The following is a 24,931-nucleotide window of genomic DNA, read 5'->3' as shown; positions in this document are numbered from 1 at the left end:
ATTTAGTCTACAGACAACACTGGTATGCACTGAGGATTCAAGTGCACCCAGCAAACCCTTTCACACCAGACCACAGGTTGGAAACCACCAGTAGAAGGGATGCAGTTTACAGAGAAAGAGGGAAACCACTTAGGCAAATTTTGTAAATATCAATGGGGGACCCACAGAGTGCGATTCTTTAAAAATTTAGCGCTAAAGGCAAACAAAAGTGATGACCAGCACACAACTCCCAAAGGACAAAAATGGGGCAGGTGGAGAAACAGACCAGTTGGAAGTAACTGGGGAAGGATTCATATTCTGGTGCCAGGCATGGCCATGAGCTCAAGTTGGCATCCCTTTGGTCCTTCTACAGGGTGACAGTGATACTGAAAACTTCGAACACAGAGATAACAGGACGGGCAGGTGAGCAGGAAGGTGTTGAATTAAGTTAGCCTGATCCGCTCCAGTCATAAAAATTACTACTGTGTTTAAACCTCAACCTAGATAGGAACATTAAGTCACAGACTGGAATGGGCGACCAACCAATGCAATGAGCAATATACTCAGTTTTCAATTTCACTGGTATTTTGTCTGTTTATCACAGGTTTTTAAATGCTCCATAAACAGAGGGACAGAGGAAACTATTAGGTACAGAAAATTAAAAGGTGCTGAAGAAAAGGACTAAAATTAGAGGGTCCGGGCTGCATTTTCTACCACTTCCTCTCCCACTCCCTCTCCCACTCCATGACCTTGCTAGAATCAAGCTTCCCCTCTGCCTCTGCCTTCAAACCATTACATTATTTGGCTTTCAACCCGTGTTTAATCATAAACTAGCTCAATACATTATTAATATTCCAAACCACATTTCCAACCAGATAATAATCCAGTATCATGATGCTGAATTACCTTAAAAGGTTATGTTCCTACATTTGTTTTGATTTCAAATATGAAACTAACCAGAAGTATATATTCACTTTTAAATACTGAAGAAACAATTTGAAATAAACAAAAAGAGTCATGAAATGACAATAATTGGCAGAATAACAAGCACTAGCCCTCACCTTACCCTTTCTCCTCCTCCCAAAACAAAACAAATTTAAGACTTTAACTTTGGTTGTGGGAATAATACATTAGTTATTTAAAATCGCTGATGCAGAATGGAAATGGCAAGGACATACCGCCATGGACTCTGGTCATCTTTCAAAGATTTACAAGGTTATCGGAGTTTTCTGACCTTGGGTTGGTCAAAGCTGCAGCTGAGAATAAAGGTAGCAGATTATATTATATGTATATTACATACAATACATATAATATGTATATTATAGTATTATTAATGTATTTGTGTGTGTTATATGTATATATATAAATACATATATATGAATGATATAATTCACATAATAATACATATATGTTTATATATGTGTACTGTGTATATATAAAAATATATATATATATATATATGAATGAACCACTTATGCTTCAATGTATGTAGAAGAAAGTAGGATAGAAACGGAAAAATGGAGTAAGGCTATTAGTAAGCAGGAGAAAGATTTACACTATAATCTTCCTTGCTTTCCAAAATAGTTTATAAGTACACTTTGGAATCAATATTTTATCCTCAAATTAGGGGTTCTCAGGGTAAGTGGTTGTGGAATGAGACACTCATTCACTCTGCTTCTTTTGGCAGGAGCAATATTTTAAAATATGTGCTCTGGTTATAAAGGCAAAGCTAAGGAGACAGATAAATTTGGACACTAACTGGAGAAATAACATAAACCTAACAGTGAATACAATGCTGTCACTTCAATGTCCCAAGTATACCAGAAGTATATGTGAATATGTAAATTATTCACATATCTTCAATGAACGTACTGCCTCGCTCCCTGTGGCACTAGGGGGAAAAAGTCACTTAATTTTAATTTCATAAGAGTTAACCATATTAAAATTATATGGCAAAGACTTTAGAAAGATTTGGCTTTCTGCTAATGATGAACAAAGCACTTTACAGAGTTGCCAAATCATTGCTGACAAACACTTTTAGGTGGAGTTGGATGGGGGTGGGAAGATGAGCCCATTTACCGAGCACATGGGGTATCTTTTATCACAACACACCTCCCCAGAGTTTATTAGATACAAATTTCTCACAGAAGTCTCCAATTATAAGAAAGCTATCACAAAAAAAAAAAGGAATGTTTAGATTTCAAAAATCTGTATACTGAAAAAGGAAAGGATGTGAAATCATCCATATTCACAGATTCCCTGAAGCAAATACAGAACTTGCAGATACAAACTCCACACAGGAGCCCTGTATGGCCAAAAAAGTATCCCCATATTTCTTCCCTTCTCCCCCATATTTCTTCCCTTCTCCCTCTCTCCGTCCCAACATTCAAACACAGAAGGGCAAGTTTGATTTCTAAAATTATGCAGTACACATACTGCTAATGGAAAATTACCTTTGGAAGCCTTGACTTTTCAAGGTTTATGAATGGGGGAAGTTATTTCTCTTAACTACATTGCTGGAATTTTTCCACTCTCATTTCAATTCAGAATACAGTGTTTATTCTTCTCCCAACCTCCCCACGCCCTCCCCTCACACCGTTCTAAGTCACCTTCAAATCAGCTCAAGTTCCAGTACAAAAAGACGGCAAAGCTAATTTCTTAGACGCCCTCCCGTCTCCACCTCCCGCCACTGTCTAGTGGGTAATGATACATTCACTTTCCTTTAGCGTGAAAAACATAACATTTAAAGTTTATCTTTTTTTCCACATACATAATTTATTTCTTTGAGGAGAAATGAATTGTTTTAAAATACTGTTTGCTCTGAGATTCTTGAATATATTGTTTTTCCATGGAATAACCTTTAATCCTAATTTGAATTTTTAAATACGTTGAGTAGACCAGCATGTGGCATCAATAACCCTTAAATGCCTGCAAGGCTGATAAAGGCAATACTTTTGGTTCCTGATTCACATCTGCTCGTAAGACTTCTTTAGCATCATTATAAAAGTCATCTTTTTCATCCAATAATAAAACGGCTAGAAGTCCTGGTGTTAACTTTCTACAGACAAACGTAACCCTAATGCGTTGATCAAGGAACTTCCAAGAGACCATCTCCTTTTTAACGGCAAGGAGGGGAATGGAAGATCTCCTCCCTGAGGCACAGCTGGGAAACTAACAACCCTTGAGTGAGTGATTTCAGGATATCTTGGTCTTATCAATGCCGACTTTGGAAAACGTACGCGCCTTGACTCACACACCCTCGGCTCCGGAAGCTGCCTCGGAGAAAGCATCTCTCCAGGTGCGCCACAGGTGTCTAACCTCCTCCATCCGCCCTCCCACACAACACACAATACGCTGCCCAAGCAGGTACGTTTCAGGCATTTCCACTTCTAGCCACCCCAAAGAAACGCACCCGAGGACCCTGGGCCGTCTCTGCCCAGCAGGGACATCCCAGGCGTCCTGGCGCGGACGTGGGCTGGTCCACAGAGATGCGCGGTCCCCAAACCCGCGGGGCCAAGCTCTCGACTCTGTCCTGGCAGAGGAGCTCCGGGGAAGCCAGCGAGACCGTCGGGGGGGCGGGGGGGAGGGCAGCGCTAAGCTTCGCTGGACGTTAAATCATAGGAGGCGCAGAACTCGCAAAGTCCCCCAAACTGCTGAGCGAACCAGCCTGAGGCGCTGCGCCAGCTAAGGTCCGGGAGGCGGCTGAAAGCAGAGTGGCGGGAGCGGCCGCGAGGCCGCCAAGTCGTGCGGAAAGAAGAGGAGTAAAGGCACTCACCTCCACCCATCTCTGGGCCTCGGCGAACGCTAGGGCGCAGTCGGCCTCCGCCTCCTCCATCACTTCCAGAACTAGGGGGAGAGGGGGAGAGAGAGACATAGTGGGTGCGCGGAAAGGCGGGAGGTGCCACTGCTCCGGCCTCTCTCCGGCTGCAAGACGCCCGGGCTCTCCGACCCTTTGTTGCGCCCTGCAGTTCGGTAAAGTTTCGAACCCACGAGAACTTAAAGCCGCGGCTTTCTCTAAACTCCTGAACACGCCGCGGAGACCCAGGCGGAGCGCGGGAGGCGGAGCGGGCTACCAGAGGCGGCGCGCGGCACCAGCCCCGAGGACTGTTTGGACTTCAAAAGTGGCTGCGCGGCCGCCGCCCTCCCGGGATGCCGCACCCCCGCCGCCCACTCCCGGCCTCCCAGCCGCCGCTTCCGTCCTCCCCACCCTACCCCCCGCCGCGCCCGGGGGCTCCCGGCCGCAGCGGCCCTTGTGGTCGGACAGTCTGGCCCAGGGGATGCCACCGTCCGCCAGGAGGCCGTGGCCCGGGCCACGCACCCGCTCCCGCGCCGCCCGCCGGACCGCGGCCCCGCCCGGAGGAGATGCGCCCCCGCGCCCGCATCCTGTCCGCATCCTTCCCGCCTCCGGCCGCCTGGCCGCCTTCCCTCTGCCGGGGCCCCGGGAAGCGGCGCCCCCAGGGCTCGCGGCCGCCCGGCCCGCCTGACATACCAGGAATAGCTGCTCACAGTTGCACCTTTTCCCAGCCAAGAGACGTCCCCCGCGGTGGAGCGCGGCCCGGCCCGCCGCCCTCACCTGCGGCCCGACTTCGCCGCGCGCCGCTCCCTCTCCGGCGGAGTCCGCCGCGCGCCCGCCCCGCCGCCAGGTGAGGACGTCCGCACTCCCGGGTCTCCACCCCCTGCCGCGGCCGGAGCTCTCCTGGCGGCAGGTGAGGGTAGTGGCCTTGGCATGTGCGGCCCATTTCCCCCAGCCTGGGCCAGCCCCTCTCCGCTTCGCTTCCAGGTGGGTGAGGTGGAAGATACCTGCTACTCAGGCCCCATCCCTCCGCGAAGGGTCGGAGAGGAGGGGAACGCAGCATTCTCCCGCCCTCACCCTGAGCGTCACGCCCGCCACCCTGCGTGGCCTGGGAACACTTAGGGGGCAGTAAGGTGACCGGTTATTCACCATCCGCAGGGGGCCTGGGTAGGTGCGCAGGACTGCAGGGTCGAAGGCTCAAGACTTGCCTTACGCGGGTTCTTTTCCCACAGAAATCAGATCTCCGGAAAGGAACCTGCTCGTCTGTCTAGGCTCCCTGGAATCTCGCTTCATGATCCTGAAGCCCTATCCGGGCCACACGTTGATGTTGTCACTGTTGGAAGAAGATAGAGATCGGTTCTTACCCCGGTAAAGGAAGCCATCCCTTTTTTCCCACCCCCCCCCCCGGTTGATCCTCTTTATGATGCAAAACGATGTCAAGAGCAGAGAGACTAGTATAATGGATAGCGAAAACCCAGTTTTGCCTTATTTACCTCATCACATTTTCTGCTGAAAATATACATATTTCCTACTTAAAGATAGATATTTCATCTCTAAGTATTATAATATACATCTCGTTCTTTAAAGAACGCTTTTCTACATAACCATATTACCATTTTCACACCTAACTAAAGCTAACCTTAATTACTTAGTATTAATATATGCCCAGTCCAGACTCAAATTCCTCCAATGGATTCCAAAATGTCTTTTACAGCTGACTTAGACCAGAAATTCAAACAATAACCACACATTGCATTTTTTTTTTAGCCTAGTATAGCCTCCTCCTTCTCTCCCACTCTACCCCCTCCCCCTTTTTAGAATGACATTATCTTCTTAAAAAGAAACCAGGCAGACTTCTAGACTTGTCTTATGGCTTCTTTGCGGTGTCTTCAACATATTTCTCTTCCCTCACTACTTCCTGTTACCTAGAAGTTAGATCTAAAGGCTGGATTAAACTCATTTACACTTCTGAATAAAGATTTCACCGGCATCCTTCCCGACTGGGGTGACTTCTAGAGGATGGTGTTTGTTATGTTTATTTTCATCCAACCCTTTTTTCACTGGCGTTGTCTGTAGTCAGTGGGTCTGTTTAGAAGAGCTCACAGTTGTTCCTGCTAAAGTGGGAAACCGTTGACTGGATCATCTCTTTGCCTCCTGACGACACCATGATCAGGACAAACCCAAAATGAGGATGAAAGGATAAACGAAACTAGGAAGAAATTTCTTTCCGGCTATTTAAGACCTGTTCTATTAAATATTTAGTGAGCACATTATATGTGTAATTTAAAAATTTTAGACAGTGAATCCTATGGACTTCCAACCCAGTAGAAAGACAGACATTCTGCAAGCTTCATGAGAGTTACTGTTACTACAGTTGTTTTATATATATATACTATACCATTTAAAGCTACTGCTGTGTCACTTGACTTACAGCTTTGGGGGCAGCAGCCCAGGATGGCAAGAAGTGCACAGGCTTGGGAACCTGTATGACTAAGGTTACCAAGTTACCAAATTCTCTGAGCTTCAATTTCCTCACCTGAAAAATGTGGCGATAATAACTACTTCAAAGGGTTCTTGTGAGAATTAAATATGATGGTGTATGTAAAAGCCAAGGACATTGCTTGGCATGGAGCAGGCACTTAATAAATGATGGTTATTTCCCATTCATCTCTCTCTAACAGTAGTGTGTCAAATATGGATTTTTCCTAATAAGTGGGAATTTCATTTATTTGCTCAGATACTCACATGGAAAGAGCTATAGGGTACTGCAAATTCTGTTTCAAGTCAGCTCAAGCACCAGCCATTTCTGTCTCTTTAGTGTTGCAGATTTGCAGCTCACAAGACCCAAATCCAGTTCTTTGTGTCTTACCCTCAGTCATTAGAGTGTTTTATCCTTTTGGAAAGATTTATACAGCTCTATAGAGAAAGGTAACCTGCCTTAGGAGTTAAAAAATGAAATTCACAGTAACAAAACATCACAGATATTATTTATTTTCCAAAAGAATTTGAGGTGCCTTTCAATATTTAAAAACATAAAACAGTACAATTGTCATGTTCTTATATATTAGAGATGAACTGAACTGTTGGTAGGAGAAAGTGACCCATCTTTCTGGAAGGTAATTTGGTAATAAATATTAAAAGTTTTTAAAATGCCCACGTTCTACTGCAGCAATTCTACTTCTGGGAATTTATCCTAAGGATATGAGTGAAGATATATGCACGCAATGAGCATCTGCAGTGGACACAGAGATGCACTGGCCAAACCTCCCTTTGGAAGTCTACCTCGGCCACAGAGCGCAGCCTCACCTGAGATCATGCCCCTGCCAGAGCAGCCCTTGTCTGGTGATTGAGTGAGGTTATAAAAGCCCAGTCATTTCCACCCAATTCAGGACAACTCTGATGGGCCCTTTCTGTAGATATGAGGTCTGTTGAAGCTGTCAGCCTCTGTCATAGTTCAACATCTCCCTTGCCCATTGCTGTTCCTTCCCTCTTTACTTCCCTGGGGTCAATCCCTAATAAGTATCTTATGTTTCAAGTGGCATTTCTGTCAGTTTCTGGAGGACTCAACCTGTGAGGGCATTACACATGATTTGCTAGAAATGAGAATCTCGAAGCAATCTAAACAATAGGGATGGTGGAGTAAATTATGGTTCTTCCATAGAGTGAGATATTGTGCAGTCAATAAAAATGTAAAAGGATGTTCAATGACACAGAGAGATGTTTAAAAATATATTATGAAGTGGGGAAAAAACATCTATAAAGCACCCAAATTTGTGATTGTATTTTTTTTTAATTGGGGTATAGTTGTTTTACAATGTTGTGTTAGTTTCTACTGTACAGCAAAGTGAAGTAGAGTTCCCTGTGCTCTACAGCAGGTTCTCATTAGTTATCTATTTTATATATATTTGTGTATATATGTCAATCCCAATCTCCCAGTTCATCCCACTATGATTGTATTTTTAAAATGCATAATTTTCCACATAGAACAAATTGGAAAAAACTCCACTCCCTCCCAAAATATGGGAGTTCCCTCGTGGCCTAGTGGTTAGGATTGGGGGTTTTCACTGATGTGGCGGGGGTTCAGTCCCTGGTCAGGGAACTGAGATCCCGCAAGCCAGGCAGCACAGCCAAAACAAAACAAAACAAAACAAAACAAAACGAAACTCCATCCAAAGTTTAACGCTGAGTGAATGGACATTTCATACTTCTCTCTCTTCTACAATTTTTTGGTAAGAGACATGTATACTACTTTTATAAATGAAAACATTTGTATGACACAAAGATACGTCCAAAATTGACTTTCTATCTCATCCCACAAACTTCCCCTTGCCTTCCCTGACTTGTAAATGGTACCACACCTGAAATTTGGGGGTCATGCTGGACTTCCTCATCTCTTACCTCCATGTCCACCCCATCCCCAGTCCTGTCCTTTCTGTCTCCTCAATATCACAGCAATTGGCCCCTCTTACTCATCCTCATTTCTACTTTAGTTCAGGCCCTCATTAGCTCTCAGCCGGATTTCAGAAATTGTATGACCTTTGTAAAATTAAATCTTATCATTCTACCCAATTAACTCCTCCTTCAAGGACTCCCAGTTGCCAGCTTAAGGGCCATCTGATCGTTGCCAGCACATTGACATCCTTGAGGACTTGCTGCTGCCCTCTTCTCTAACCATGTGTCTTGACCCATGTTTTGCCCTTTGTGAGAAACGTGCTTCTCTCCCTTTCTTTGCCTGGCTTTCTCCTACGTATTCTTCCAGGTTCAATTCAGGCCTCTTCCTTCTCAGAATCCTTCAAAATATCTTTGCAGATCATCCTGGGCTACATTAGGTACCCCTTCTTTTTTTTTTTTAATTAATTAATTTATTTATTTATTTATTTGCTGTGTTGAGTCTTCCTTGCTGTGCGTGGGCTTTCCCTAGTTGCAGCAAGCAGGGGCTGCTCTTCATTGCGGTGTGCGGGCTTCTCATTGCGGTGGCTTCTCTTGTTGTGGAGCACAGGCTCTAGGCACGTGGGCTTCAGTAGTTGTGGCATGCGGGCTCAGTAGTTGTAGCTCGTGGGCTCTAGGGCACAGGCTCAGTAGTTGTGGCGCACGGGCTTAGTTGCTCCGCGACATGTGGGATCTTCCCGGATCAGGGCTCGAACCCATGTCCCCTGCATTGGCAGGCGTATTCTTAACCACTGCGCCACCAGGGAAGCCCAGGCACCTTTTCTTTATGTAATCATAGCCCCTTCAATCACGAGGTATTATATTGTCTGTTTTCCTCATAGAACTATGAGCAACTTAGGAGTGCCTAACTCTGCCTGACACGTATCTGGTGTTCAACAATTGATTATTGACTGGTGTGCGTATGGGTATAAAATATATAACTTTTAATGCACAGAAGTAATAAAACATTGATAGGAGCAGAGTAGAAAATACCAAAGATTACTGAAGCTAATACAAGAATTTCTTTACAGTAGGATTTCTCAACAGGTATACTACTGACAATCTGGGCTGGATAATTCTTTGTCATAAGGGATTGTCTTGTGCATTGTAGGATATTTAGCAGCGTCCCTGGCCTCCACCCACTAGATGCTAGTAGCACCCCTGTAGATGTGACAATCAAAAATGTCTCCAGACATTGCCAAATGTCTCCTGGGGGCCAAATCACCACCAGTTGAGAACCACTGCTCTACAGGGAGAGACTGGCTTCATTGATTAGTGCTTTGGTTCAGTAGAGGTGCCCAAGTTTTTTTAAACAAGTGTGTGGGGTAGAGTAGAGAGGAGTTAGGTGAACTGGGGGAAAGGAGTTACTCTGTGTTATGAAAGAGGAAGGGGCAGGGAAGCACTGGGCTGGACGATGCCTGGGGCAAAGATTATAAGAATGAAGGGACTTTGTGGCTGGAAAGAATTGCAAGAAGAGACAGGTACAGTGGAAACACTTCTCATAAAATAACTGAGTCTTATACTCTGGTTGAATATGGTTCATAAAAATGTCAACCCTCATGGATTCAGATAGCCAACATCCGAATGGCCGGTGTATTTTTCATGCTTATAAAACACATTTATTAACAGGAAGAATCACTCCTAGAAGGTAGATGAAAAAATACATTCAATATAATGACATTTTCTCTGTTTGCAGATGATAGGATCTTATATAGAGAAAATTCTGAAGAATCCACCAAAAAGCTTATAACCAATAAAATAATTCAGTAAAGTTGTGGATACAAAATCAACATACAAAAATTATTTGCATTTCTATACACTAATAACAAACTACCTGAAAAAGAAAGAAAATAATCCTATTTATAAAACAATAAAATACTTAGAAATAGATTTAACCAAGGAGGTTAAGGATCTGTATACTGAAAATTACAAGAGACTGATGAAAGAAATTAAAGAAGACACAAATTCTAAATGAAAAGATATCCAGTGTTCATGGATTAGAAGAATTAACATTGTTAAAATGTCCACGTTACCCAAAGTCATCTATAGATTCAGTGCAATCCCTATTAAAATTCCAATGGCATTTTCCACAGCAATGAAAATACAATCGACAAATGTGTACAGAACCACAAAAGACCCTGCATAGTCAAAGCAATCTTGAGAAAGAAGAGCAAAACTGGAGGTATGACACTTTCTGATTTCAAATTTTATTACAAAGCTGTAGTAATCTAAATAGTATGATACTAGTATGAATACAGACACATAGAACAATGAAAGAGAATCAAGAGCCCAGAAGTAAACTCACAAATATATAGTCAACTAATATTTGACACGGGAGCCAAGAATACATATTAGGAAATTATAGTCTCTTCAATAAAGGGTGTTGGGAAAACCAGATATTCACATGCTAAAGAATGAAATTGGACCCCTATTTTATACCGTTCACTAACAGAAACTAACAGGAAATAAATTAATTGTAATACCTGAAACCGTAAAACTCCTAGAAAAAAAATAGGGAGAAAGCTGCTTGACACTGGTCTTGACACTGATTTTTGGATGACACCGGAAGTACAGGCAACAAAAGCAAAAATAAGCCAGTGGGACTACATCAAACTAAAAAGCTTCTGCACAGCAAAGGAAACAATCAACAAAATGAAAAGGTAATCTACAGAATGTAGATGGAAAAAGTATTTGCAAACCATCTATTTGATAAGAGGTTAATATTTGAAATATATAAGTAATTCATACAACTCAACAGCACACACAAAAATCTGATTTAAAAAATAGACATTTTTCTAAAGAAGGCATACAAATGGCCAACAGGCACATGAAAAGATGCTCAGCATCGCTAATCATCAGGGAAATGCATATCAAAATCACAATGAGATATCATCCTACACCTGTTAGAACGGCTATCATCAGACAAGAGATAAGTGTTGGCAAGAATGCTGGGAAAAGGGAACCCTGTGCACTGTTGGTGGGAATGTAAATTGATACAGCTAATACGGAAAATATTATGGCGGGTCCTCAAAAAATTAAAAATTGAACTACCATGTAATCCAGTAATTCCATTTCTGAATGTATATTTGAAGGAAATGAAGTCACTATCTTGAAGAGGTATCTACAACCCCATATTCATTGCAGCAACATTCACAATAGCCAAGACATGGAAATAACCAAAGTGTCCATCAATGGATAAATGGATAAAGAAAATATACACATATATCATACATATATATATATAATCTTAAAACGCCAAACTCACAGAAATAGTGACTAGAATGGTGATTGCCAGGGGCAGGGACTGGTGGAAATGGAAAGATGGTCAAAGGATACAAACTTCCAGATTTAAGATGAATAAGTTCTGGGGATCTAATGTACAAGATGGTAATTATAGTTAACAATACTTTATTATATATTTGAAAGTTACCAAGAGTATAACTTAAGTGTTATAACCACAAAAAAAGAAGAAATGGTAATTATGTAAGGTGATGGAAGTGTTTACTAACCTTATTGTGGTAATCATTTCACAATTACACATGTATCAAATCATCATGTTGTACACCTTAAGCTTACACAATGTTATATGTCAATATATGTTATATGTCTCAATAAAGCTGGAAAAAAATAAAAGTTCACGTAAACAGAAAAAATATATATATAATGATAAAGTTCTAATTATCCCATCTTTGCCCACAAAAATACATCCTTCAGTGTTGGTAATTAAAGGATTACGGATGTTGTCAGTACTTACATAATGATATTCAGAAAGGTAGGTTTAATCCTACATTTGGAAATGGAAGCCAGGGAGAAAAAAGTAGCCACGATGTTACAGACAATATTTAAGAAATGAAGGTAAGAGGGAGGAATGTAGATGGGCAGGAGGCAGAAAGGGAAAATATTCTAGGTGAATCCGTATTATATCACTCCCCCAAAAGGCAGACAAATACTGAGGAAGTTTTCAGTACAGCCTTAAGATGATGATAATGAGTGCTTTGCCCAGTGGATGAAGGCAGGGGTCCTAAACACGTCTTCTGAGTCTGCTAGGGGAGATGGGATAGCCTAGATAGAAGCCCTTGGTTCTTATTGACCTTCCCCCTGTGTGCACAGACAGCTTATTAAGAGACCAGTAGAGATGGTAACTTTCAAAACATGGGACCAACCCCATAATTTGAAGAGTAGTTGGTTATTTTCTTCCTACTGTAAAGATCTTAAGGCTTTGGGGTTTTTTGTTTTGTTTCATTTTTTCAGCATGTACAAGAGTTTCCTATCGTTGAACTCAAATGATTTAACAGAGAATCTAAGACTTTGGTTTTTGTTGGGGTTTTTTTGTTGTTAAGGTCCTGCATTCTAGCCAGATTTGCAAAACCACACTATAATTCTCTAAGTGATAGCAGTAAGATCAAAAGGACTTACCCTAAAATTATCTTTAAAATAAACTACTGGGGCTTCTGGGTAAGAAGAAAGAGAGAATATCTGTTTACTAAACTTCTCTTCCTGCAACCTAGTGAAATGAGTAAAACGAACTCTGTATTTTCCCTAAAAGGATATATTTAGTAATGATAATCAAAGATAAGAATAGTCAAGCCCTGTTTTCTCTAAAACATTTTCTTTCTGTTTAGTGTTTTTATGTTTTGGCACAGAAGTTCTACCTGAGCTCTCATTAAGTTTACTTGAAAAGAGCAACAACATTACTGTCTGTTCAACTTGTTCTGCTAAAAAAAACAGGAAAAAAAATGAAGCACAGCATTTACTGTGTTATTAACTTAGAATTGTAATAGCCATTTTTATTTATATTTTGAAGTATAAAAGATTTCATTTTATTTTTGCAGGGAGGAAACAGCCATATATTATAAGAAACTTCGAAAAATTCAAACTACATTTTTTAAAATAACCCCTTCATTCTTCCTATTTTGTGAATAGTGGGTGGATATCAAAAAATATTAGCTTCAAAAAGGAAAGGTTTCCAAAACTACAAAATGGACTGGCCCGGGGAAAAAGAGACCTAAGTTGTGCTCCTAGATTTAGCCCTAGTAGTTGTCTGGGCATCAGTAGTGAGATCAAAGTGATCTCTAGCACATCTCATGCTCACCATCACGCAGAGTGAAGAGACCTTACAAAACAGCTATGAAATGAACCCCTTGGGACTTCCTTGGTGGTCCAGTGGGTAAGACTCTGCGCTCCCAATGCAGGGAGCCCAGGTTCATTCCTGGTCGGGGAACTAGATCCCGCATGCATGCTGCAACTAAGAGTCCACATGCCACAACTAAGAAGTCTGCATGCTGCAATGAAGATCCCAAGTGCCGCAACTAAGACCCAGCGCAGCCTAAATAAATAAATATTCTACCTTTAAAAAAAGAAAAAAAAGAAAGAACTGAAGCCTTTGTCTAGTCTTCAGAGTTCCAGCACAGCCATGAAATAGTCTACACAGAGAGTCAGGTGTTCCCTCAAAGGTTGGAAATAACCACAGAAGAGGCCAGCTTTGGTCCCACCTCCTTCAGAAGGTTCTTTATGAAACAAAGCAAAGGGATTTCCTTGAATGTAGGGGTCAGTTTGTTTGTTTATTTATTTATTTTAAACAACAGCAATTTATGTTTTTTATTAATTAATTATTTATTTTTGGCTGCATTTGGTCTTTGTTGCTGAGCGCGGGTTTTTCTCTAGTTGCTGCGAGCAGGGGCTACTCTTCGTTGTGGCGCACAGCCTTCTCATTGTGTTGGCTTCTTTTGTTGCGGAGCACTAGCTCTAGGTGCGTGGGCTTCAGTAGTTGTGGCATGCGGGCTCAGTAGTTGTGGCTCGTGGGCTCTAGAGCGCAGGCTCAGTAGTTGTGGCACACGGGCTTAGTTGCTCTGCGCCATGTGGGATCTTCCTGGACCAGGGCTCGAACCCATGTCCCCTGCATTGGCAGGCGGATTCTTAACCACTGCACCACCAGGGAAGTCCTAGAGGTCAATTTAGAATGCTCACAAGGATCATGAACAAAACCAGATGGTCTCTGACGTAAACCATCAGTCTACCAGGAGTTCTTGGACTAGGAATTGTCCATCCGTGGACACTCTACTATAGACGCTTGTAGACAGACATAGACCAGTCAGGCCAATTTCAATCCTATGTAACTGAAGTTTAAAAAAAAAAAAAAAAATCCATGACACTGGGGTTTTCTAGGAACAGGGAGAGAAGTCATCTATCCACTGCTCCATTTCTGCTTAGATAAGTAATTGGGGCGTAGGGGAGATTGGGGTGGGAAGCCCTGCCTAAGACTTTGATATGGGTCAAGGCTATACACATACACACACACACACACACACACACAAACACAGACATGCAAACATCCCCATAGATTACACATGTCATATATCTTCTTCCGCTGGATCTTTGAATAAATAAAGGTAATGATCAGGGCTATATATGGCTTTGTTATTTGAAGAAGTATTATAATAGACTCCATTTTATTTTTGCAGAGATAGACCTCTGGTCATGATCTAAATAATAAGAAGAATATAGGGGAAAAGGGCTTGCAACTTTGCTGTGTAAAATGTAAAAGGCTGTTTACTACAATCAGGAAAAATTCTTTGCAAGATATGTTGGCTTTAGAGATGTGTTTCCTTCCCATGATATGCACTTAGGTTGTCCAATCCCTGAGAATAATTGTTTGACCTTGGGAGATCTTGTATTTTACCCAAAAGGAACCCAGAGGAGATCAAAAGACATCAGGAGAAGTAAGTTTACTTCCTACTGGCCCAGAAACCTCAACGTAGACAGAATTTGTTATGCCAACAGCCATCCTGTATTGTTCTGCTAGAAGTATTCATCACCATCCCACCACTTTCATCACAACTCAAACCGTGGAAAATGTACGCCTGTGTGCATTCTTTTTTTCTTAAATTAATTAATTAATTAATTTTTGGCTGCATTGGGTCTTCATTGCTGCATGCGGGCTTTCTCTAGTTGCAGTGAGCGGGGGCCACTCTTCATTGTGGTGCGTGGGCTTCTCATTGTGGTGGCTTCTCTTGTTGTGGAGCACAGGCTCTAGGCACGTGGGCTTCAGTAGTTGTGGCATGTGGGCTCAGTAGTTGTGGCTCATGGGCTCTAGAGCACAGGCTCAGTAGTTGTGGCGCACAGGCTTAGTTGCTCTGCGGCGTGTGGGATCTTCCCGGACTAGGGCTTGAACCCATGTCCCCTGCATTGGCAGGTGAAATCTTAACCACTGCGTCACCAGGGAAGTCCCCCTGTGTGCATTCTTGTGTCTAAGGATGTCTAATGAGTCCTAGAGAGAAACCAACTCCTGTAGGTAGTGAGTGGAATATTCTTAAAGTAGGATGGAAATTGGCCCTGTGAAATATTTATGAAAGGTGTTTTCTCCAACAAACAAGTACAGGGTGGACTCTGATGTAGGGCAGAAAGGCTAGGAAGCTGGATATACCTGCAAAAGGTTTAACTCTTTTGCCTTAGATTCGAGAAATAGTTATATTCAAAGTATAGATTTAAGGTAGTGGTGGACATTGTTATATTCTAATTCTCTCCTGACGTATGGAGACCTTTGGTAAAGTTGGATACACAGCTTTATGTTAGTGGTGCTTTGAAGGGTACGGTAATGTCCTACATGAGGCAAAGTGCTACCTGGGAAAGATCAGTGTCTGTCATAGTTGAGAGACTGAAACAGAAATTGACAATTCAGCAGAAACATACAATTGAACCAGAGAAGGCTGGAGATACATATACTCTTAAAAATCCTTGGAGATATTTGGGGAAGTTAGAATAGTCATTCAAGGCATTCTATTTGAAAATTAAAGGAGACGTAACTCCAAAAGATCAAAGATGTAGGAATACCCAAGAGACACCTGGGTATCATATGCATTTATGAACTGACTTTATTCTCCTAGTGGTGGAATAGGCCAGAAGAATGTTATTTACCCATCATTTCACTTTCTAAAATCTTATTAATAATTATACCATGGCCAAATTTTCAATAATTTTTATCTTCCTATAACATATTTAAAAACAAATCTAAATTAAGGGGTCTTGATGTGTCTATTTCTGCTTTCAATGTCATCATTTTTTGCTTTTCATATTTTGAAGTCTATTTTTTGGTGCAAGCATTTAGGATTACTATGTTTCTGGATGGATAGACTCTTTTGTTATTATGTAATGTTCCTCTCTGTTTCTGTTTTTTATGTTTTGTATTATCCTGGTGTCTACTTTACTGTTAATAATAAAGCCACTCTTAACTTCCTTCTAAAAAAAGACAAAAAACAAACCTAAATTGATAAACTTCAATAGCCTAGGTTTTCACCATTTTCAAAGAAAAATTTTACTTGACAACACCTACAATAAATTACCAATTTAATTATTCAGAAAATGCTTTGACTTTTCTGGTTCTGGCTTAGAAATTAGAGAAAATTTTTACCTTAATAGGAATAGTCCTTCCAGAATTTCTTTTAATCTCCAAATTTATATCTGCATAAAAATTCATGACTAGGAAAGCTAAACCATTAACATGCAGAAAAATGAAAATTAACTAATCAGCATATATTTATTGAGCAACAACAAACATTTACTGAGTTTCCAAGGCACTATACTAGCTAGCAGAGATACCAAGATACACAAGTGCTGGTCCCAAAAAAGTCAAACACAAATATGTACCCGATAAAATACTAAGAATATTTTTACTTTAATTCAAATTTTAGAGACACTTAAAATTATTTTTGCTCTTCTAGTGGCTTGTAGAAATTTCATATCATTTGCAAAATAATTGCAATGTAAAATTAACCTTTCATTTTAAGTTATACAACAAAAAAATGTTTACAGTAATATTTCATGCCAGAAAAATTCTTTGCCAAGGAAGTGCTTAGTTCTTTAAGCCATTATGGCCAGAGAAAAGTTTATTGGATGTTACATCAAAAGAGCAGGAGTTATTAATTTTCAGATCTTCTTTTAATTGGTATCCTGATATACTCAGCCAACGCAGTAGAGAAAACTAAATTTTGCATAACTAAACTAATATTAACTAATAATAACTAATATTTGCATAACTAAATTTTTCAGAATCAGACATCAGTATCCTCCATGTTTATTGCTGTATCTGTTGAATAGATCTAATGTCAGGTTAGGATAGTTGTTGTAAATCAGCATGGCACCCACCATAAGCATCCATTTCTAGTCAGGTCCTTTTGAAGGGATCCCTGGGCTTAGAATTCTTAAAGCTCTTAAAAGCATGATTAGAATAGGAGCATGAATTATGAAGGTAGTACTTAACAATTACAAGATTTAGAAGAAGAATGAGAAAAACTTTTCAAAGCAAAGTCCAGCAGGATCTTAATAACACGGGGCCCGCAAACCTAAACTACAACTGGCTTCAAGTAGCTTGGCTGACATTTCTGCACGCCCTCATCACCTTGTATGTGAAAGCACGCTACAAATTACAATATGCTTTATGCTATATTAATATCTCCCACCATCCGCGCATATTCTACCAGTGCAAGAGATCAACGATGATTATGAAATAGATAAGACAGAGCTAATTATTTGCAATACTGTGAATACTGGCAATAAAAGTTCAGGTAAGGGCTTCCCTGGTGGCGCAGTGGTTGAGAATCTGCCTGCCAATGCAGGGGACACGGGTTCGAGCCGTGGTCTGGGAGGATCCCACATGCCGCGGAGCAGCTAGGCCCGTGAGCCACAACTACTGAGCCTGCGCGTCTGGAGCCCGTGCTCCGCAACAAGAGAGGCCGCGACAGTGAGAGGCCCGCGCACCGCGATGAAGAGTGGCCCCCACTTGCCACAACTAGAGAAAGCCCTCGCACAGAAACGAAGACCCAATACAGCCAAAAATAAATTAATTAATTTAAAAAATAAAAAAGTTCAGGTAAAATGTGCCTGGGAATAGTCTGGAATGTTGACTTAATTTTTATCTCAATTGCAGTATTTATTTCTTAACCTTCTACTGAGTTCCTCTCTGCCATCTGCATGTGTTTCCTGAAGAAAGCCAAATGAGGACATTCTGCCTTGCTGTTTTCAAAGCAACAATATAGAAGTAGTCAAGGGACTATTACCTTCTGTGCTGCTGACTCCCTCCCTGAGATACAGCCAGCCCACACATACGCAGACACTGGGCAATGACCAGTTGCCTCAAAATTCCCAGAGCTCAGAGGTCTGTTCTTAGTATAGGAAGTCCAACTGTAAAAAGTGAAATATTGTATATCCTCATTTTCTTCATAGTAGATCTAACAAATTAAAATAGGTGTACACCATAACCTTATATTGAATGTACCTGACCTTGTTTTGTCACTGTATTGAAATTTGTCAAAATTCAAATAGCTGTAAGTGAAGAACGCATAGTAATAATAACTTGAAATGTCGAAATAATTGCTCAGGGTGATTTACATTCCATAAACATAGCTATAAAAAAGAAAAACAGCATTCTTGGCCCCCAAGGGTAAAAGATTCAGATAAAAATGTTTTCTAATGAGCAGTATGCTTGGATTGCTTGGATATAATAGTATTACAGGAAAGACCAAAATTCCAGTCATCCTTGCTAAAATTGCATGTCCGCTAACTTGAGCTATTTTGAGATTTTTTTTAAGTTAAACCATGTCCGAGTTATAGAAGAAATATGCACAGTTCTTTTGTGCATAGAAATGAAATTTGATCTGTTCATTCCACCTTCTTATTTAAATTATTTAAAAAATTAGATGAATCTGATGATTCATGAAACAAAGTTTGAAAGTACATTCAGTATAGCTTATTGCACTCGTGGAGTGATTGTAGTAATGATAGACACCACTTTTTGTGTGCTGGCTTTTATGTACTACATCTGTAATTCTCACAAAAAAAATCTGCATGAAAGTACTTTTACTTAAGGTGTTAACAGCCCAAAACCACTCAGAGTCAGAGCAGCCAAGAATCAAACCGTGTCTAACACCAAAGTCTGAGCTCTGTTTATGAAGCAATGACATTTAGACCATTGTTAGTGATCCTAATAATGTCTCTTTTTTTAAATAGTAAAATCACTGTATTTTATGTCATAACCTCAGTATCATGCTATCAATCAAGCATTGTGGGAACACTGAAATTCTAAATACTAGACAGGGAATTTAGAAAGGGAAAGGGTACTAACTGGATATTAGAGAAAAAATTTCTCTCTTAAAAATGTTCCATCAGCCAAGATCTCCCAATTCAATGGAAGAGGTATCTACTCCTCCTCCAAGGTTCACCTCTTCAGCTGGGTTCTAGAATCTCCCTACTCATAGTGAGGTCCTCAGACCAGCAGCCTGGGTGCTAGTTAGAAACACACAGTTTCAGAATCTGCATTTTAACTAGATCTAGGATCTCATATGCTCATTAAAGTATGAAATGCTTTGCTAGATGATACGTATCTTACCCATCCCCACCCTCCATAGGTCCCCCTGTCATCCCTTTTCTTTCCTGTATTCTCAGTTTCTCTCCGCTGTTTTTGTTTTTGTTTCCTCACAAAGAAACACTCTTTTAAAAGACCTCTCTGATCCTGCTCTGAATCCAGTTATGACCTAATTTCTCTCCTGTTCTCAACCAAGTGCCTTGAAGGTGGTGTCTGTGCTCCCTGAATCCATGTCTTCACCCTCTATTCACATCTCAACCCACTGCAGTATAGTTCAATCACCTACTGAATATCATCTGGGCCCTACTATATACCAAGCACTGTACCAGACTCTGAGGATAAAATGCTATGCAGAAGACACTGACTTTGTCCTCCAATGACTATCTTCAAATTGTTTTGACATAGATCACCACCGACTCCCAAAACTGCCAACTTCAGCAAGCACTTTTCATTATCAGAAAGGAGACTCTAGCTGTCTTTGATAAGTCAGATATTAAAGAGAGTTTGCATTTTGTTAAATGTGAAATAGTGCTACTCTTCTCACTAAATTTTAAAAGAAGAGTTATTTTAATTAAAATGTTATTTGTTAACTTGTAATGGGTTTATTTTTACTTTTAAATGAACACATAAAAATTCTTAAAATTTGCATTAATTAATTTTTAATACTTACAGATCAACAGATATAACCTATAAAGGTTCTCTGGGCTCCTCAATAATTTTTAAGAGTGTTAACGGGTTCCTGAGATGGAAAAGTTTGAGAATAACTGGATCCCATTTTAAACCAGGTTAATTGCTCAACAAATTCTTAATATCTACATAGCTATAAACTATAGAAGTAATATTGGAGGGATATGAATAAATTGGCCTAAGCATTTTCTCTCCTATGTTTTATTAATTTAGCTATAGAAGTCACTTTCTCTAGGCATTGCGTGCACAGCAAGTAAACAGTAGACGGCTACTAACCTTGGGAATGTAAGAGCCTCCACTGGAATACTTGTAGCAAATGAGATACATGGGTTCTGAAAATGGAAAAAAGCATAGTAAAAACTAAAACAGTAAGGTGAATAGTTCGCTTTAAACATTCTTTCTGTGTTTATTTTGCCCACAAGTCATATTTTCTAAGGTTCTTAAAACAAAATCAGTACTACTGTACTGTTATCTCAAATACTTCATATGTAGCTGATTATTAAGCCATACCAGAATACAGCTATGAGAGCAAATATTATCATATTAAAATGAAGAACTATTTAAGGCATGTGCATTTTGTTTAAAAAGGAAATCAGTTCTTCATAAGAATGTTTCCTTTAAATTATACCCAGACCATGAAATATGTTTGGGTTTCAATGGTAAAAAAATATATATAAACAATGTAACATTCCCATTAACTGTATACACTATTATCAAATGTGTATACTTCTACCAGTGGTGGTGGAGGATGGGAGGAATGTCTGCCTTCAAATACTTAGTATTCAGGGCAGAATAAAGGAAAATAACTTTCTACTACTGAGCCCTAAGGAAAATTCAAACCCATCTTTTGTCATTCTTCAACCATAGGTAGTTAAACTCTCAGTAGGCAATGCAACATAAACAATGTTTATGTTTTAGCATAATGTTATTAGCATAATTACTGTTATTTAAATACCAACTATGTTTACATGTTGATAAAGGGCAGAGTTTTAAATGAACTAAAATGTGTCACTCATATCATTTGCGATTTATTCTTGACCATATGGATTTTTATTTTAATTCAATTTACACTCATATCTGTCTCATAGATTAGAACAGCTTTAGTACATATTTCTATGCATTTTAAATTATTTTAAATAATTCATTTTGCAAAATAGCTTTTAGTATGGATTATGTACATTCAGTGCCTCTAAACCAGGGATTTCCAACCATCCTATCAATTAGACAAGAAATTAATGCTCATAATCTATATAGTCTTTGTTGTCTACATAGCCTCCCTTATAATATCTAGGCTTGGACTGTAGTAATGTCATACTGGGGACTCTCACCTATCAGGTGGAAGCAACAGACAGGTTCAGAACCACTATCCTAAATGAAGAAATCAAGAGAAAGGTTTAGAATAACTTTTATAGAAAAGCAAAACAAGTAAGAATTTATGTGAAACTAAGGCATGGTGGACTGGTCTCATCTATGGACACCACTGGCACCAAGAAAAAAAGTGCCCTTAGGACACTGAATCGTCCAAATCATGATAGCTTATGCTTGTAGCGGTCAAAATTTGAAATCAAAAGGAACAAAGGCAGTGACAAAACTTATTTTCTGCTATCTGAAAACTCAGTATATTCCACACTTGGTTTTTGGTAGTAATTCTGTTGAGAGCACAAGGAACCTCATTTTAAGACCTTGCCAGAGAATTCTGTAAGATTAAAACATTATTAAACTTTATGTGTGTACAAATCTATCTAAATTATCTCTAAAAACCTTCACAGTGATTACACACTTTTCAAACTGGTTTTACTTTAACTTCAGTCAGGGATTTTAATAATATGCAGAGAATTTAGACCAAAGTTATTTTCCTATTCAAGGTATGAATGTGTAGGTACATATATATACATGCACATATATGCATATGTACATACATATATACACATATATACTTATTAATTTCCAGATAATGTATATACACCTATATACATGTATGTAAACTTTCCCTAAAAGAAATAAATTTCTATAAATAGAAGTTTTTAAAGAGTAATGAAAATATGCCTCTTTGCAATTTTTTTATAAGCATCAATATAGGTATCTTAAGCCTATAGATGCTTCTTTTGAAAACTATAGTAGTAGTCAAACATTAATGGCTAGGGGCTTCCCTGGTGGCGCAGTGGTTGAGACTCTGCCTGCCAATGCAGGGGACACGGGTTCGAGCCCTGGTCCGGGAAGATCCCACATGCTGCAGGGCAACTAAGCCCGTGTGCCACAACTCCTGAGCCTGCACTCTAGAGCCTGTGCTCTGCAACAGGAGAAGCCACAGCAGTGAGAAGCCCGGGCACCACAATGAAGAGTAGCCCCCGCTCGCTACAACCAGAGAAAATCCCACACACAGCAACGAAGACCCAAAGCAGCCAAAAATAAACAAAATAAAATAAATAAATTTAAAGAAACATTAATGGCTAAAAACCTCTCTTAAACTATATTATTTTCATTAAATGAAATAAGCAGGTTTTTGTTATACACAGTCCAATTATAAAGCTTACCTAATAAATACTGTACACAAATCTAAGATGGAAATTAAATTTAAATCAGATCTTTGTTTAAATAATTTTTACAGAATTAAAGATCGTTTGCATTTAAGATATATTAAAGTTTGATTCACCACAAAATACAGATAACTTCTGTTTTAGTCACAAATGAACACAATATATTAGGGGTTAAATATTATAGAGTTTATAAATGCTCCTCTGTTTCAATAATTTAAAGCAAATCATTGCACCTGGTGAAAGGTGATGTGTAGTCAGCTCTCAAAAGTCCACCAAGAAAAAATTTAAAGTTTCATTTAGTCAGTCCCATTTCCCCAAAACATATTATGGTCCTTAACAGCAACATACAGAAATGACCCAGAACTTGACATACAAATGGCCAACAGGCACATGAAAAGATACTCAACATTGCTTATCATCAGGGAAATGCAAATCAAAACCACAATATCACCTCATGTCTCTTAGAATGGCTATCATCAAAAAGACCACAAATAATCAATGTTAGTGAGGATGTGGAGAAAAAGAAACCCTCATACACTTGGTGGGAATGTAAATTGGTGCAGACACTGTGGAAAATAGTATGGAGGCTCCTCAAAAAACTAAAAATAGAACTGCCACATGATCCAGCAACTGCATTCCTGGGTGTAGTTTTCCTGAAGAAAACAAAGACACTAATTCAAAAGATAAATGAACCCCAATGTTCATAGCAGCATTATTTACAATTGCCAAGATATGAAAGCAACCAAAGTGTATATCAACAGATTAATGGATAAAGAAGATGTGGTATATATACAATGTAATATTACTCAGCCATAAAGAGTGACATTTTGCCATTTGCAACAACATGGATGGACCTAGAGGGAGTTATGCTTAGTGAAATGTCAGCCAGAGAAAAACAAATATTGTTCGTTATCACTTATATGTGGAATCTAAAAAAATAAAACAAAGGCATCAATATAACAAAACAGAAATAGACTCACAGATATACAGAACAAACTAGTGGTTACCAGAGGGGAGTAGGGAGAGGGAAGGGAGGAAGGGCAGGATAGCGGTATGGGATTAAGAGATACAAACTACTATGTGTAAAATAAATAACCTACAAGGATATATTGTACAGCACATGAAATATGGCCAATATTTTATAATAATTTTAAATGGAGTACAATCTATAACAATTTTGAATCACTATGTTGTACACCTAAAACTAATATTGTAAATCAAATATACCTCAATAAAAAAAAATTATTTTAAAAGTTAGTACTCAACCTAGAAAACTTGGAGAAACTATGTAAATTCTTGCTAAAACATGTCACTGATTAAGAATCTATTAAGAAATTATGGGACTTCCCTGGTGGCGCAGTGGTTAAGAATCTGCCTGCCAATGCAGGGGACATGGGTTCGAGCCCTGGTCCGGGAAGATCCCACATGCTGTGGAGCAACTAAGCCCGTGCGCCACAACTACTGAGCCTGCGCTCTAGAGCCCGCGTGCCACAACTACTGAAGCCCACATGCCTAGAGCCCATGCTCCGCAACAAGAGAAGCCACCGCAATGAGAAGCCAATGCACCGCAACGAAGAGTAGCCCCCACTCGCTGCGACTAGAGAAAGCCCGTGCGCGGCAACAAAGACCCAATGCAGCCAAAAATAAATAAACAAATAAATAAATTTATTAAAAAAAAGAAATTATGTAGGAGAAATCCAGCAAGGCAACAGGCAGAACACTGCTTAGGAATATTTAAAATATTTAAGATGATACACAAGATAAACTTGAGTACAAAATGCAAACAATGTAACAAAAAACCCGAACACTTTGTTGTTGTTATTGGCATGCCAAAGCATCATCTCTATATACTATCCATTTACAGCATTGTTTCAGATTATTTCTTCATCCCTATTGCCAACACTTCATTCAGGCCCTCTTCAGATAGGTCCAAAGTGACCTCATTATAGTCTATTTTTTCTAATCCAGTTCTTCCCAGACTTAATATGAATCACTCAGGGATCTTGTTGAAAACACAGATTCTGATTCAGTAGGTAAAGGGTGGGGTCTGAAATTCTTCATTTCTAACAAGTTCCCCAAGTAATACTGATGTAACCACACTTTGAATAACAAACAGCTAATTTATTCAACTTTTAAGGTGTACAATTTATT

General features: G+C 39.8%; 1 protein-coding gene and 1 long non-coding RNA gene across 24 annotated transcripts in view; one reads left to right on the top strand and one right to left on the bottom strand.

The window, feature by feature from the left end:
- The window catches only part of LMO7 (LIM domain 7), a 195,354-nt gene extending 190,753 nt beyond the window's left edge, over positions 1-4,601 (bottom strand). For 15 of the 22 annotated variants that reach the window (XM_082365908.1, XM_082365902.1, XM_082365906.1 and 12 more), the window contains exon 1: positions 3,755-3,825. In XM_082365908.1, the coding sequence (XP_082222034.1) occupies positions 3,755-3,814 (60 nt within the window). In that variant the 5' untranslated portion in view covers positions 3,815-3,825. Of the gene's footprint in view, positions 1-3,754; positions 4,120-4,468 lie in introns of those variants that run through there. The other 7 variants (XM_082365904.1, XM_082365905.1, XM_082365901.1 and 4 more) reach the window with 5 other exon arrangements.
- On the top strand, positions 4,488-6,437 carry LOC309615932. 2 transcript variants are annotated; one of them, XR_014237144.1, is made up of 3 exons: positions 4,488-4,622; positions 5,005-5,140; positions 6,206-6,437. It is a non-coding gene; the product is annotated as an uncharacterized lncRNA (long non-coding RNA). The 2 variants fall into 2 exon arrangements; XR_014237145.1 differs by having other exon boundaries at positions 5,005-6,437.
- Positions 6,438-24,931: the final 18,494 nt, after the last annotated feature.

Source organism: Balaenoptera borealis (genome assembly GCF_965194805.1).
Source record: "Balaenoptera borealis genome assembly, chromosome: 18".
Taxonomy (NCBI): domain Eukaryota; kingdom Metazoa; phylum Chordata; class Mammalia; order Artiodactyla; family Balaenopteridae; genus Balaenoptera; species Balaenoptera borealis.
Note: the sequence above shows the minus strand (reverse complement) of the source record. Positions and strands in the feature narration are given on the sequence as shown.